This window comes from Euphorbia lathyris, chromosome 1 (assembly GCF_963576675.1).
Source record: "Euphorbia lathyris chromosome 1, ddEupLath1.1, whole genome shotgun sequence".
Classification (NCBI taxonomy): Eukaryota; Viridiplantae; Streptophyta; class Magnoliopsida; order Malpighiales; family Euphorbiaceae; genus Euphorbia; species Euphorbia lathyris.
Window position 1 is genome coordinate 119,864,429 of NC_088910.1, and position 14,476 is coordinate 119,878,904.

Here is a 14,476-nt window from a genome sequence, read left to right on the forward strand (position 1 = left end):
TGATGAGATATGCTCAAAAACTTCTTTATAAGAGTTTTAAAAGCATTGTGATACACATTATCTCATTCCACACTTAGTAATTGAAACCACAAACATCTGGTTTAGACCCACAAACATCTAGTTTAGACTTGAAAGGAGATGAGGAATCTAGGTTATAGCCATTTGAGTTACTCGAACACATTCTTTGATATTGGCCAAAAACCCTTTTACATAGTGATAATAAAGCCCTCTTGAAACCAATTATGCGCCCCATTCTTTGTTTTAACCACAACACAAGCCACAAGTCTCATAAGTACCCTTCACACCCATGGAATTACTATACTTTGTGTGCATAAATTAGTTGTAGTGTGTAAAACCCCCAAAATCTGCCCCAAGTGACTTGAACAAAATGCAGCAAATCTGTTGATATCTGTCATAGCTCGGCGAGCTCACCCTCATAACTCGTCGAGCTACTCACCCTTAATGAAAATTTCCTCTTTCAAATCAAAGCAACTTGGTGAGCTACAAAAGTAGCTCGGTGAGCAAGAAGCTGAATTTCATAAATGAAGGCAAAAAGCACAAAAAAAACAGAAAAAAGGCTTATGCACAAAAATAAAAAATCAAGTGGATTTCTGAAATAAAAAGGGAAAAACACATCTCTCAAAAGCACACTACTATACTCTAAATTATACACAAGGTCATATGTAGTTCCATAGATGCACACATTATTCCCCCATACATACCTCAGCTAAACCCTCATTACAATCCATGTAAAAGACCTTATTGATCAAATCTACAATTAGATTGGTAGAGATTAAAGAATCGAGAACCCAAACATCACATATTGCAATACTTGTAATGAATGTTCAAACACTTTAACTTTGAGTGAAAAGAAATGAATAGGCTATATAAAAACAAAAAATATAAAGCCTTGATAGACCACCTTGTGAGATTCTACATTACATTACAAGAAAAATCAGTATCACTGACGAAAAATTCTATCAGTGATGGCTTAAATTGTGTCGGTAATCATCATCACTGACGGAATTCTGACATATTATGATGTATAGGCGATAACTTCGTAGGTAAGTTGTTGCGACAGTTTTGTACCGACACAAAATATGACCGATACATTTTTCAGTCGGTGATATTGTGTCGGAAACTCCGACTGCTTGTAGTTGGAGAATTCCGTCGGACATTCCGACAATATCACTGACCCATATATGTCGGTGATCTATTTTTTCTGAATACAACAACAATAACAAAGCTTTAGTCCTGAAATGATTCGGAGTCGGCTAACATGAACCATCATATAAAACCGTGAAATCAAGTTGTGTCAGTGACACAAATTCTCTCTCTCCACTCTGTCATATCCACGCCTTCTGAATATTTATTTAAAATATATACCAACAAAAATTGTGTCGAAAATTGTATCGGTAATTATAAATTATTTTTATATTTTATTTTCATTCAATTTATTTGGATTGACGGGAACTCGTATTTATTTCTTCTAATTGTTATTATATTAGTTTTTTTATTAATTTTTTAGTTTTGTTTAATCAGTTTTTATTTCTAGAAACTATATATATATATATATATATATATATATATATATATATATATATAATGATTGTTAAATGAAGGCATTAAATACCTTCCAAGCTTTCTCAAGTTGTCTCAATACTGCAACTGACCCTCGAACTTAAACTTGTGACAACTAACCCCATCAATTTGCTTGTTTGAAACAAATAACCCTTTAAATAGGCTATTTCGGGAGTTTTTTGTCCTTTAATTAATGTATTAGTAGATTAGTTAGATGTAGCAACCAATATTTTGAAATCTTTTATTTCTGATGTAATATTATGTTGAATGTTTTATTGGGCTTAGGATTTATTTGTTCTAAATAAGCAACTTGAGAAGTTATTTGTTCCAATTGAGCAATTTGAGGAATTATTTGTTCCAAATAAGCAAGTTGAGGGGGTTAGTTGTCACAAATCTAAGTTCGAGGGGTCAGTTGCATTATTATGACAACTTGAGGGACTGAAAAGATATTAAGCCTTTTTTTTTAATTCTGAAATTCCATATGTTGAATTAAATCTAGACGTTCTTCATGTCTGAAAATTCCAGACGTGAAGAACGTCTCCAACGTCTGGAATTTCCAGACTTTAAAATGAAAAAAAAGAAACCAAACCACAAGGTAGATATTTATAATTAACCCCAAATAATATTATACTATCTCATGAATTTTCTACCAGTTCTATTTCTTAGAGTGTTAATAAGAGGATTTACTAATAATTTAGCTATAACATGATGTGTTTACTAATGTGAATTGATAAATTCGGACGGGTTTTAAAAAGTTTGTTAGGGGGTAGTAACCTAATTAAAATGTCTAACAACCTCTTTTTCATCTAACCTCTAACTTGTAATAATAATAAAAAGCTCAATACATATCTACATCTTTAAACTTGACAAGTTTTACCTATCGACACTCTAAACTTTTAAAATAACATATCACACACCTATAGTTAGTTTTAAAATATATCACACGCCTATAGTGTTCATTCAAACCTCTTGCACACAAGCGCTTATATATCATCTTTAACAAATGAGATGGCATGTGCATGCTACATAAAATAAAATAGAAGTGTTTAATTTTATTATGTATATGTTATAATGTTAAAAAATCACATTTATAAAAGAAGAAAAAGAAGACTAATTATTGTTATAAAAGTCTAATTTTTTACTGTTAGAATGCATAGAAAACGAAATTACGTGCTTTTCTTTCTTTTCTATAGCACGCACATGTCACATCGTCTGTTAAAGATGGCATATCAGTGATTTTTTATGGAAGAGATCCAACTGAACCAACTATAAGTGTATAACAAATTTTTAAAACCAACTAGGTGTGATATATTATTTTAAAAATCCAGAATGCCAATAGACAAAATTTACCAAGTTTAAAAATGTAAATATACATTAAGCCAAAAAAAGAAAATAGGACCCATTTCACCCCGAACCTTTAAAAAGAAAGTTAGGAACGGTACTAACCTTATCTCTAAAAAATAGAGCCTAAAACCTTAATTAAGATGTATATATGAAAGACCTAAATTTGTCATCTCATCTGGTCTAGACCACCAGGGCTAAAAAATATTGAGCCTAAAACCTTACTTTAAGGGGGTGTTTGGTTATGTTAAAAGATACTATGGAATGAGAATGGGAATGAGATAATCCCGTTCTTAATGTTTGATTTACTAATTTTATTCATGGAATGGGAGTGTGATTCTAATAAATCATGGAATCACCATTCCCCCTATTACCCATGTTTATCAAATTGATTCCTGCGGTTTATTTTCTATTTGTTGGTTTTTTACACTCCACGTTTTTATCCACTATGTTGTTGATGGAACTAATTTTTTTTTTTTAGAAAATAGTATAATCGTCTTCTTATACTAGCTTCCATATATTTATGAATTTTATATTACTGTGTTTAAAGGTAAGTTGATATGAGCAATATATTTTTAATTAACTTTTTTGTATTACAAATTTTCAATATTCCTGATAATTAAATTGATTTTTATTTTTTGATTTATTTATCATAAATGGCATTTCTTTTTTTAGAAAATAAATGACATTTCTAATTTATTTGTTAAATATATTATTATTATTATTTAATAAAGTTTTATCTCGTCTCATTTCGATTCCGATATCGAAATTTGAACCAAAAGTTTTTGATAATTGGATTCCGATTCCGGATCAAACCAAACAAAATAAATAAATAGTCATTCCGATTCCAATTCCGTAACATTCCGATTCCGATTCCAATTCCGATTCCGGAATTTGAAACAAACGCTCCCTAATAGCTTTATAGTGAAACCTTACTTTACTAACTTTATGGTGAAACCTATCCTCCATGAATGCTAAATTTACTTTACTCCCTCGGATAACAAAAAGCTAAATTTGCACCCTTATCCCCAAATGTATTAGGGACTTTGAGATCATAATGAAATTTAATATTGATTTGGCCTAATATCTTATGTATCCTATCCGGAATTGGCTAGAGATCCTCTAGAGTTAAAATCCTCTAGAGTTAGTGGAGTTGTATGCATCTCAACCATTAATTGCAAAATGAATGGATGAGATTTAATTGATCAATAAATGACTAATTAAATATTAAAATTTATCAATTAAATCTCATCCATTAATGTTGCAATTAATGGTTAAGATTACAACTCCACCAACTCTAGAGGAATCCTACACCCGGAATTGTATTTGGGTATTGGAAACACCCGGTTCAGATTGCACACGTGGCACAATCCCAGGGGTGTTAGCCACCTGTGTTGGAAATAGCTTCCCATCCTATCCCTGCTTTTCATCTGAGCCAGCTAAACAAACTGCAGCTACCTACTATTACCCGTGAATAACCAACCCAGCATATTTAATTCTGTACAAAACAGGGAATTGCTTTACAGTATGTACAATACTAGTACTAGGCCCGCTTCACACTTTCAGAATTCTCTTCACTCTTAGGCTTCACGATGGGTCTCTGTGAGTCGGAGTTCTCTTCACTCTTAGGCTTCATAATCGGTCTCTGTGAGTCGGAATTCTCTTCACTCTTAGCCTTCAGAATCGGTCTCTGGGTGTCGGGATTCTCTTCACTCTTAGGCTTCATAACCGGTCTTTGGGAGTCGGAATTCTCTTGACTCTTAGGCTTCATGACCGGTCTCTTGGAGTCGGAATTCTCTTCACTCTTGGGTTTCACAAATGGTCTCTGGGAATCAGAATTTTCTTCACTCTTGGGCTTCACAAATGGTCTTTGGGAGTCAACAACTGGGATAATAGGTTCGGTAGCCTTCTTGGCTACCTCCATTGTCTTCTCAGGTTCGCGGGGACTAACTAGCTTCTTCTCCACTTCTTCAAATTTGACTGTTGCCCAGGGAGCAGTGCCGACACTTTTGGCGGAATTTGGCCCATCTATTGTAAGCATGGATGCTTCATCCCTCGATGCATACCAGGAATAGCCACAGGCAATACATTCCAACTGAAAAGGTTGAAGGTAAATCATGAGTCAAACATATGCATATGCTGTAATTCACACAAGTGGACAACAAACCAACTTAAGCTCCTTAAGTGCAGCAGCGGTACCATGGGACGAACATATGATATGATTCACACAATGGACAATCACCGATAATTTAAGCCCCTTAATTGAAATGTGCTCCTCATAGACCCAAAACACATATCTATTAATTTAATCTATTTTTCCAATTATTATTCTTGATTCCCTAGAATGCAAAATGCAATTCGAAGGTTCAATGCTTCGTCATCTTCATACATCAGCAGAATTTTGGCAGACCATAGCATATGGCATAATTTGTACAAGTGAACAAACAGCAACAATTTGAAGTCCTTGGAACTGTGCTCCTCATAGACACAAAACACATCTATGAATTGCAAAGTTAAGGATTTATAAAAGTCGCCATTTTCAGATACAGGACCGGAGCCCTGAGCAATAAAGAACTTCACAAAGTGAAAAAAAAAAAAAAAAAACATGTCTCAAGAAACATTAACCTTTTCTATTTTTCCAATTACTTCTGTTGATTCTCTAGAATGCCTTAGTCCTTGAAAATTCGTTTTTTTGGGATCAAGGCCCTATCATCTTTATATATCAGCAGAATTTTAGGAGACTACTTATATACAGAAGATGCATTTTCCCATTACATTTCAATGTGCATAGGCATATCAGTAATATAACTGCTATAAATGAGATTATGGGCAAGAAATAACCCCGTACCAAACAGGACTTTCAGCAACTTAAATTAGGAAGACAAAAAAAGAGTAAACAGCTTCTAAAGCCAAACCTAAGGTAAATAATAGAAACCAAACACAAACTGAGGTATGAAACTCAAAATTTTTAAACTGATTCTCCTTCCCAATCACTGAGCAGCAAATTACAAGAGAAACCAGGAAAGAAAATGAACAGAGAAGTAGATAGAAACTTCTGCTCACACAGGGCGTGCCCCTTCTCGAAGCTACAAGCTGAATTCCTGAATACCAGTAATTCTAAAGCTACCCCTCTACTAGCTAGAATACCCCTTTATATATAACTACCACTGTACTGTCTCACCTTAGTTCCCGTTCCAACTCCAAGGCATAACTAACTCACCTTATCCCTTAGGTGCACGTGGACTCTCCTATCCTTTTAGGATATTGCTTCCCTATGTTGGGTCATGGGCAGTAGGTCCAACAAGTGGCCCCTGATCTCCTGTTCTCTCTGTCTATCTGATGTCTTCATTGCAATTATATTGTGAAAAGGACCTTCTTGCATTTTCTAATTAAATATTCGGGGTTTGAGACCAGAGCAAACAGAAACTGAGTCAAAAGTAAGTGCGTAACAGTGCACAGTTTAATTGTGATGCCATTAATCTGTTTTCCAATTTCATACTAAAACCGTTTATCAAGAATAGAAGGGGTTATCAAAAGTAGTCAGTTTCGAGTTAGCACGGGACATTTCCCATCAATTCATAACAGCAAAAAATTACAACAGCAGACCTCAATATACACTTACTTTGCTGCTTATGCATGGACTGCCTATGTGATTATGCAAGCTCAAATGCATCTCACTTGGGATATCCATTGCACGTTAATTCATAAATATTATGTTTCCACTTTGTGCTGCAGCTAATTTAAGTTGTCAATAAATAATTATGTCAAGATGGCAATCTCAGCTCATTTATGCATAGAATGTAGTACATATGCATGAAAAAATGAGAAAGAACCTGATAGCGATCTGCATGCCCTGCTTGGATGATGTCCCTAATACCTACTTTTGACTCGTTGCACCTTGAGCAAGAAGCATCTGTCATCTGCATGCAACAACAGTCAGAAAGTCAGCACAATATCTAAATGAATAACAAAGAAGGCGGCCAAAATGTGAAAGCAAAACCGAAAGTCATAATCGACCTGCATGCGCGCGGACTCATCAGGCTCCTTTGTTGTCGTCTCCTCAGCTGTCAATCCCTCCTGAAGGTATATTGATTTTAGGTATTTTCCGCATATGGAAATTGGACTACAAGTCTCCAATAGTACATCCCAGAAAAATAAAAATAAAAAGAAACCATACAGAAGGGAAAAAACAAATCATACCTTCAATTCATTGGGTGACATGTTTAATATTTTTGAAGGTTTTAACTCTCCATTGAGTAGTCGTCGGGCCAGCACTGGATTATTCTGCAAAAAGCAGAGGAAAATTTTACAGGAGTAACAACCGGAAAAAATCAGCAGCTTCAGCAACAGATTATAGCGTTCCCAGCAAGCATATCAACAGCTGTTCTACTTTTTGTTCTTATAAGGATAGAACACACTTTTTTTTTCACACCAACTGATAGAAAACAACCCAATATCAATACCCAAGTTTTAGCCCAGCAACAGATTATAGCGTTCCCAGCAAGCATATCAACAGCTGTTCTACTTTTTGTTCTTATAAGGATAGAACACACTTATTTTTTCACACCAACTGATAGAAAACAACCCAATATCAATACCCAAGTTTTAGCCCATGTTCCCAATAGCCCAAGAGTGCTCCAGGTTTATTCTAGGAGAAAGAAGAAGCCAGCTGTGAATGTATGAGGTGGCATATTCTGTTAGGAATCTTGGAATAGGGCTGTGGTTAGTTATAAGAGGGACTGAGGTGTGAGGGGAAGGTAGGAAGAATCATTATAGTAATTTGGCTCCTAGTGAGAGAGGGACCATTCCCTGGAAGGTGCACTTGTGGATCCTTTCCTTTATCTGTTTTAATTCGTTTGCCTTTCCAAGAATACAGAACAGTTCATATTCATCAATATACAGAATCCTTTGTTCTTTATCTTCTATTTTGTTACATTATTTGCTGTGTTATTTCTGGTTTCTATCACCAACCAACACCTAAAACAAAGAGCGTGTCTATACACACAGGCAAACTAGGAAGGAGACAAGCATCCAGCACCTAATGGACAAACCATAACACACAACTTACTCCAAAATACTGAAATTCTCTTTAAAAAGGGTATACTAAAATCAAGCACAACTCCTCAGCCCATATTTGAAACAAAAACCAGATTTTTAACTCTAAGAATGCTGCAGAATTATTTCCGCATGTTAAATGCACAACAACTAATGGTATGCCATCCTCCGCCAGCACAGTTATGATTCCACTATGAATCAATCTTTATTTATTTATTTTAAAAATCTCTATAAAAGTTTCTATCAATTTTTTTTTTAAATTCATTTTTTCTAGTAAAGAGTTAAATTGTCCACATTTTATATTTATAATTCACCTGTTTCCCTTTCAATTTACAAATTTAATGCAAGGTGTTGTATCAAGATTATAAACAGTGAATCATTTCTGAGTCTTCTACAGCATTAAAGCCTTTACCACTAGACAAGATGAAACAGAAGAGAACAATCTTATACAAAAGCCAAAAATTTGGCATTGACAAAACAAGTAGAAAAGAGAAATGTTAAAGTAAACAGAAAAGTCATGTCATGTGTGCATCAGCCATACATTTTGGTATTATGAAAGCAAAACAAACAGAAAAATGAATATTGAAGAAATGAAAATGAAAAATCATGTATGCATCAGCATACTGACCTTGAGATTGAAAAGAAGTTGACGCATCTTCTGGTTATATTTCTGAAAATCCGAGGAAAGAGTTTCATGAGAAGCCTTCTCAAGAGCACTTATAGCAGGAACAACAGCATCTGGCCAGCAAAAAGCCTTGTTGCTCTGCCAAAAGCAACAAAGGGAAACATCAAAATTAAGGAATTTCATACTCAATTTTGGTTTCTGCATTAACAATCACAATACAAAAATCATGAATCTTAGAGAACACACAAAGCCTAGGTATATACTCGCTACTTACTTTATGCTTCTTTTGTTGAGATCCATTTGCAGAGTCCTTGGCGTCCTTTTCATGGTCAACGCCATCAGAACCAGCTTTAACTTTGTCATCATCATCAAGAGAACTGCACATGTATCGAACACAATGAAGAAGCCTCTCCAACCATTTGTCGCGATGGGCATCTCCAGTCAGTGCATCAGACTTCTCCAATATTGCATAGTACTCTGAAGCATTGCCACAGCTTCCTGGCGTCTCAGCTCTTAAACTATCAGGTCTGCCAGTTGCTTCTTCCTCCCTTGAAACATCCAGTGGAGTGATGTTCTTTTTCCTAAAAATTCTTTTGAATTTTGATGGGTCTTCTGGTTCAGCAGGATTTTCTTCAATTTCTAAGTCAGGAAGGTCTACCAAACGTGATAGAGTTTTCTGGACAAGAAGATCAATTTCATGCTGCTTATTGTCTTCATAATCTTTATCAGTTAACTTCCAAAGCTTACGTTCTACAGTGTCATATACTTTCTGGACAATGAAACCAGGATGCTGTTTACGACTTGGAAGTTGCTTGTGAATTGGGACAAAATGCACTACACACTTGTGCATCACAGACTCAGCTGGAACCTCATCGCGATGGAAACTATAAAATAGCTCTCTAGTATCACGTGATTGCCAGCTTCCACCACCTTTTCTCTCAGCCTCTTCAGGGCGATAAAACCACTGTCCAGTGACCATCATTGCACCTTTTTTGGTCTGAGCAATGTCCTATCAGAAGAATATCATTTCGATCATATGCATGTTAACATATTGTAAATATTAATTTGTAGACTATGATGAAGAGAGTTTTTGGTTTCAACCACATATCAAATATATTTTTATATTTTTCCTATTTTTGAAGACAAGAAACTAATGGAACACAGACTAAATATAGGACCAAAAAATCAAACTATTTTAAACAAGCAGGTTGCAAGTAGCTTAAAAGAGTCACAAGTGTGCGCCAGCAGCAATAGAAGAGAGCTGAGTCCCCTGAAAATTCAATATAAACTAGCTTACATATTCAAATTAATTGGAAGTGTTTAGTAGAATTGTGGGTGCGCAATTTTTGCACTATTTCGTACCTGTTTTGCACGGAAACTCCTCTTCAGTAGCGTTTCCACATTTCGTGTCCGTTTCTGTTTTTTTGTTTTTTTAGAAATAAGGTTTCCCGGTGTCCGTTTCAATTTCAGTTTCCATGAGATATAGCAATTTACCATATGCTTTAAATGGTGTAGTTATCCTCTTGTCAACACTATGAAACCTACTGTTAAAGGACACCACACACACACACACACACAAAAAGTACTGACTCGTAACTAGAAAAGACTCCAACCTAGATCACTGATTTCCAAAATAACCTTCTTATCAACTTATCAAGATAAGATCATAGCATCATGGACCATCTAATAACTGTTAAATGACAAATAAATATTAACTTGATTTCTGATTTCCAAAAAACACTTTTATCAGATTATCAAGATAAGACCATAGCATTATACGCCACTTATCATAAAATAAGATTATGCACTACTTAAAACAAATATTTATCATGCAAATATACAGCAAATAATTAGTCAGCTCAACAACAGAGACAGGCAATGACAAATAGAATAATGCCAAAAAAGTGTAACAAAACTGCAAAGGAGATTGGCCAATCCACTCTCTTTTAGGGTGAAATAGGATAAGTTGAAAGTCTGTTATACAGAACAGTACAAAATAAAAGAAACATAAATTATTTTGAGGACTGTAAAGAAGTTCCACACAGTTACCTTGATAATTGCCACATAAGGTTTTTGTTTTTTATCCTCAGGAACTAGAAGTACAGGATCTTCCTGCAGAATGACAAAAGCAGATAATGAAGATTGTGGTTCAATAACGGAAACATTAGAGTTTCAACCTCATACTCTAGAAACAACTATTTTATGCAGTGTTAGCCACCTTGACGTACCAAATTCAACTGTAAGATACAGTGAAGCACACCACAAATCAAAGTCCGTTCAATTAATTGTTTGTTTAGTGAATTTTAGATTATTACTTCTTTGGATGGCTAATTAAGGGTTTTGTGCTGGTAGCCACCTGCTCTAGTGTCTCTTGGAAGAAAAAGGATCATTCAAAGACAATAAGAAAAGAAAACACCGTAAACGATCAATCAAGAAAAGCATTCATCGACAAAGAAATCAATAATAAAAACTTTTAAAACTCGAGTTCAAATTCTCGCCAGCAAGCGCCCACAGTTCAAAAACTTGTACGAAAAAATGTATTATTAGAAGAATGAAACAATACAGAAACAAAAACCTAATTTCCTCTCAAACGCAACCAAAATCCACAAAACCCTCAAAATTCAACCAAGCGCATACACTGATAGCACCAATCAAATTGAAAATCGAACTTACTAGTTCATACACATTTCCGTCGTACTCAAATGATTCGTAGTGACTTCTCCGTCCTCTTCCCTTCCCGGAAAACTTAACTGCTTCACCAATCGGCTTCGCGTCCTCCTGCGGTGAATCTTCTTCTTCCTCTTCGGGATCTTCATCTTCCGACTCCACCTGTTTCCCTCCCCGTCCTTTCTTCTTAGCTTTCGCTCCTCTCATGTCATCCTCTAACTCGTCGTCTTCATCATCTTCCGGAAGCTTAATTCTCTTTCTCCTCCTCTCGTTTTCTTGCGACCTGGACGAGGTTCGCGTCTTCGGTAGAGAAGGCAGAGCTTCGTCTTCCTCATCGCTAGTAGAGACCTGAGCAAATCTCCGGTTTCCCATTTTGTTTGATAATTCTTACTGTTATTGCTAGCAAACGACACTGGTGTCAAAATTAGAGGAAATTTGGCGGTGCACTTGTAGGAGAAATGACATAAAATGGGCCTTGAAATATAACTAAGTTACCAAAATAGACCTTGTGTGTATCTCTTTCTTGTTATGAGTATCTCTTTCCTTTTTTGTTATGTAAATAAAACATTTTGTTAGGTATCGATTAGAGGTCTGTAAAATACGTATTTTAATACCTTATTCCTATAGATAAATATATACTTAAAAGAAAATAATACCTTATCCCTATAATTAAATTAGAGATATGTCTTTATAAAAAAAAAATTTAGAGCCTATCATCACCTACAAAAAAAAAAAAATCTGTTACTGAAGTGATGGGCTTCTCAGAGCCCTCCACGTCAGAGCTACCCCGATATTAGAGGGCTGTTCAAGTTCCATCCATTAGGTTCTTCGATTTGTTCAGAAAAAAAAACGAGAAAGAATAAAACATATTTGATTACGATTAAAAGGAACAATCTCAAATAGACCAAGATCAAATTTCGGGTTATTTCTTGGGACTAAAATCGAAACATTAAGCTACTCTCTTTAGGGGTTTTAAACTAGAGAAATTCTACTATGGTCTCAGTCCATTGGACCTTGACAATAGAAATATGATAATTGTGTACTTTCTTTCCTTACACCAATTATCTTCTAATGAAGTAGCATATTTCTCTCTTTTCATTGGTTGGGTCTATTGCACCCGGTCCACCATATAAGTTCTTTTTAAACTATTGGTTCAGTTTAAAAACCAAATCTAATCAAATAATAACAATGGATGGTTTGATTTTCAACAAATATTTTTTAAACAGTTAAAATAAAAATATGAATATTAATTTAGTTTAATTTATAAAAATCATTTTATGAAATACATTTATCTTAGAACTAAGACCGGTTTGAATTGAATGAAAGTTTGAAACCATGGTTTTCCTAGAAAAGAGTTTGAAACCATGGTTGATTTTACACTTAAATTATGTCATTGATTTATATTTAAGAATGGCTTAATATATCATTTGTTCTGAATTTGTCCAAAAAGATTTATTGACTCCCTAAATTTTTAATGTGTTCTGATAGCTTTCTGAATTTGCGTAAAATGTAATTAGTTAATCACTCGATTGTAAAAAGTAAGTTAAATGTAGAAAATATGTTGCACGTGCCTTAAAATGTTATTACATAATCCACAAAATATATTAGAAAAAAGAAGTTCTTACTTATTCAACTATAAAACTTTTTCTTCTCTAATATTATAATCGCATATATCCGACCTTGGTCGTTTTACTTTTTTAAGATGTGATTAATTTTTTTTCGAGTTGTTAACATAAATAACTTATAAATAATTAAACTTTATTCCGATCGTTTTTTGGTTAATTTGGTAATTTTGCTATAAACACTAAGCCGGCTAAAATTACCGATATATTTTGTAGATTAAAACTGAAACCGGACCAAATAGACCGAATAACTGAACTAAAAACCGAATCCATTGGTTTGATCGGTTATTTTAGTCTAGTTCAGTTTTTAAATACATGTAACTCTCTCAACTACTTGCATGTTCTTAGATCTCGAATAAATTGTACTTGTTCACAGATTGGGTTGTGTTGAGCTCAGAGCTAATTAGATTTGATACCGGTCTTGTCCAATCCAACTTAGTTTGTATTGTATTTACATTTGGCTCAAGTGAGTCGGTCTAGATTAGACTAGAGGAGCTAATTTTGAAACTCAATCCACCAACTAATATATTTATATTAGCAATTAAAATTAAATAATATTAACAATAAAAATATAGCAAATTAAAATTACATTAATTAATTTAATGAAACTCAATAAATATAATTTTAAATATAATTTGGATTTATCATCCATTGGATGGTTTATCCTCTTAAGATTCTCTTCTCCGCTTTCATTATGTTTTTTAAGAAAAAGTAAAACTATCATAATCGTATTGGAATTTCTCAATGATTCATTTTATTTATTTATTTTCAATTCCACGATGTTAATTACAGCTGTGAGTTTGAAACAAAATAAAGAGCTCTCTAGCTCAAAAAGAAAGGGGAAGGCAACTTGATATGGATCAAACACGAAATAATAATTTTAATCATGAACTAACAAAAATTCAAACTCTTTTCAATCTAAACTTAAAGGAAATAATCTCAAATGAGTGTTTTTTATTTCAATTGATTAAAAATACATTTAATATAAAAAAAAGGATTATATACGTTCCAAACCCTAAGCTAGAAAAGATATAAAAATCCCTTAGTCACAACTAACATAACCTAAGCTACTAAGGGTAAAATGGCTACAATATAAATTAATGGCAGAATAGTAAATAGACTAATGATAGAAATTGTAAATAAGTAGTGGCAGATTTGTAAGTAAGACAAAAACACAAAGAGAAAAGCTTATTGGTTAAGTCAGCTCACACACCGCGTGGGAAAGTGACACGTTGTGTGGCCTGGAAATCCAAGAACCTAGACGACGTGTTACAAATTCCACAAGCCATGTGAATTAATGGGAAAGAAACAAAATCTCACTTTTCTGGCTACACGTCGTGTGGGTGCCTTGGCTGCGATTTCTGTGGCTACTCTTGGACCACACAGTGTGTTGTTGGCTCACACGCTGCATGAGTCCTGTTTCATTGATTCCTCCTTCTTTAGAGTGATGCCCTCATCATTCTCTCCTTCTCGAAAGAGTTAGACCTGTAATCTTTGATAGTGTATTCAAGAAACGCATCCAGTTTGAAAGGACTCAAATCTTGCACATTAAATGATGGAGACGTCCTTCCCAACAAATTCAGGA

At 34.4% G+C, this 14,476-nt stretch overlaps 1 protein-coding gene across 1 annotated transcript; it reads right to left on the reverse strand.

The window, feature by feature from the left end:
- Window positions 1-4,362: 4,362 nt before the first annotated feature.
- Window positions 4,363-11,766, reverse strand: LOC136210790 (ASI1-immunoprecipitated protein 3). Its single transcript, XM_066002199.1, has 8 exons — window positions 11,276-11,766; window positions 10,652-10,714; window positions 8,877-9,611; window positions 8,606-8,740; window positions 7,123-7,206; window positions 6,940-6,999; window positions 6,756-6,842; window positions 4,363-5,017 (listed from the first exon to the last, which is right to left on the reverse strand). Exons 1-8 carry the CDS (start codon window positions 11,639-11,641, stop codon window positions 4,466-4,468), a joined length of 2,082 nt encoding a protein of 693 aa, XP_065858271.1. The 5' UTR covers window positions 11,642-11,766; the 3' UTR covers window positions 4,363-4,465.
- Window positions 11,767-14,476: the final 2,710 nt, after the last annotated feature.

Bases quoted from the DNA above. Each gene is read 5' to 3' on its own strand.
- LOC136210790 (XM_066002199.1), bottom strand. From the start codon at position 11,641: ATGGGAAACCGGAGATTTGCTCAGGTCTCTACTAGCGATGAGGAAGAC. The intron at 9,612-10,651 runs GTAACTGTGTGG...TTCTTCTGATAG, and splicing joins CTTATGTGGCAATTATCAAG to GACATTGCTCAGACCAAAAA. The intron at 8,741-8,876 runs GTAAGTAGCGAG...TGCTTTTGGCAG, and splicing joins CTCAACAAAAGAAGCATAAA to AGCAACAAGGCTTTTTGCTG.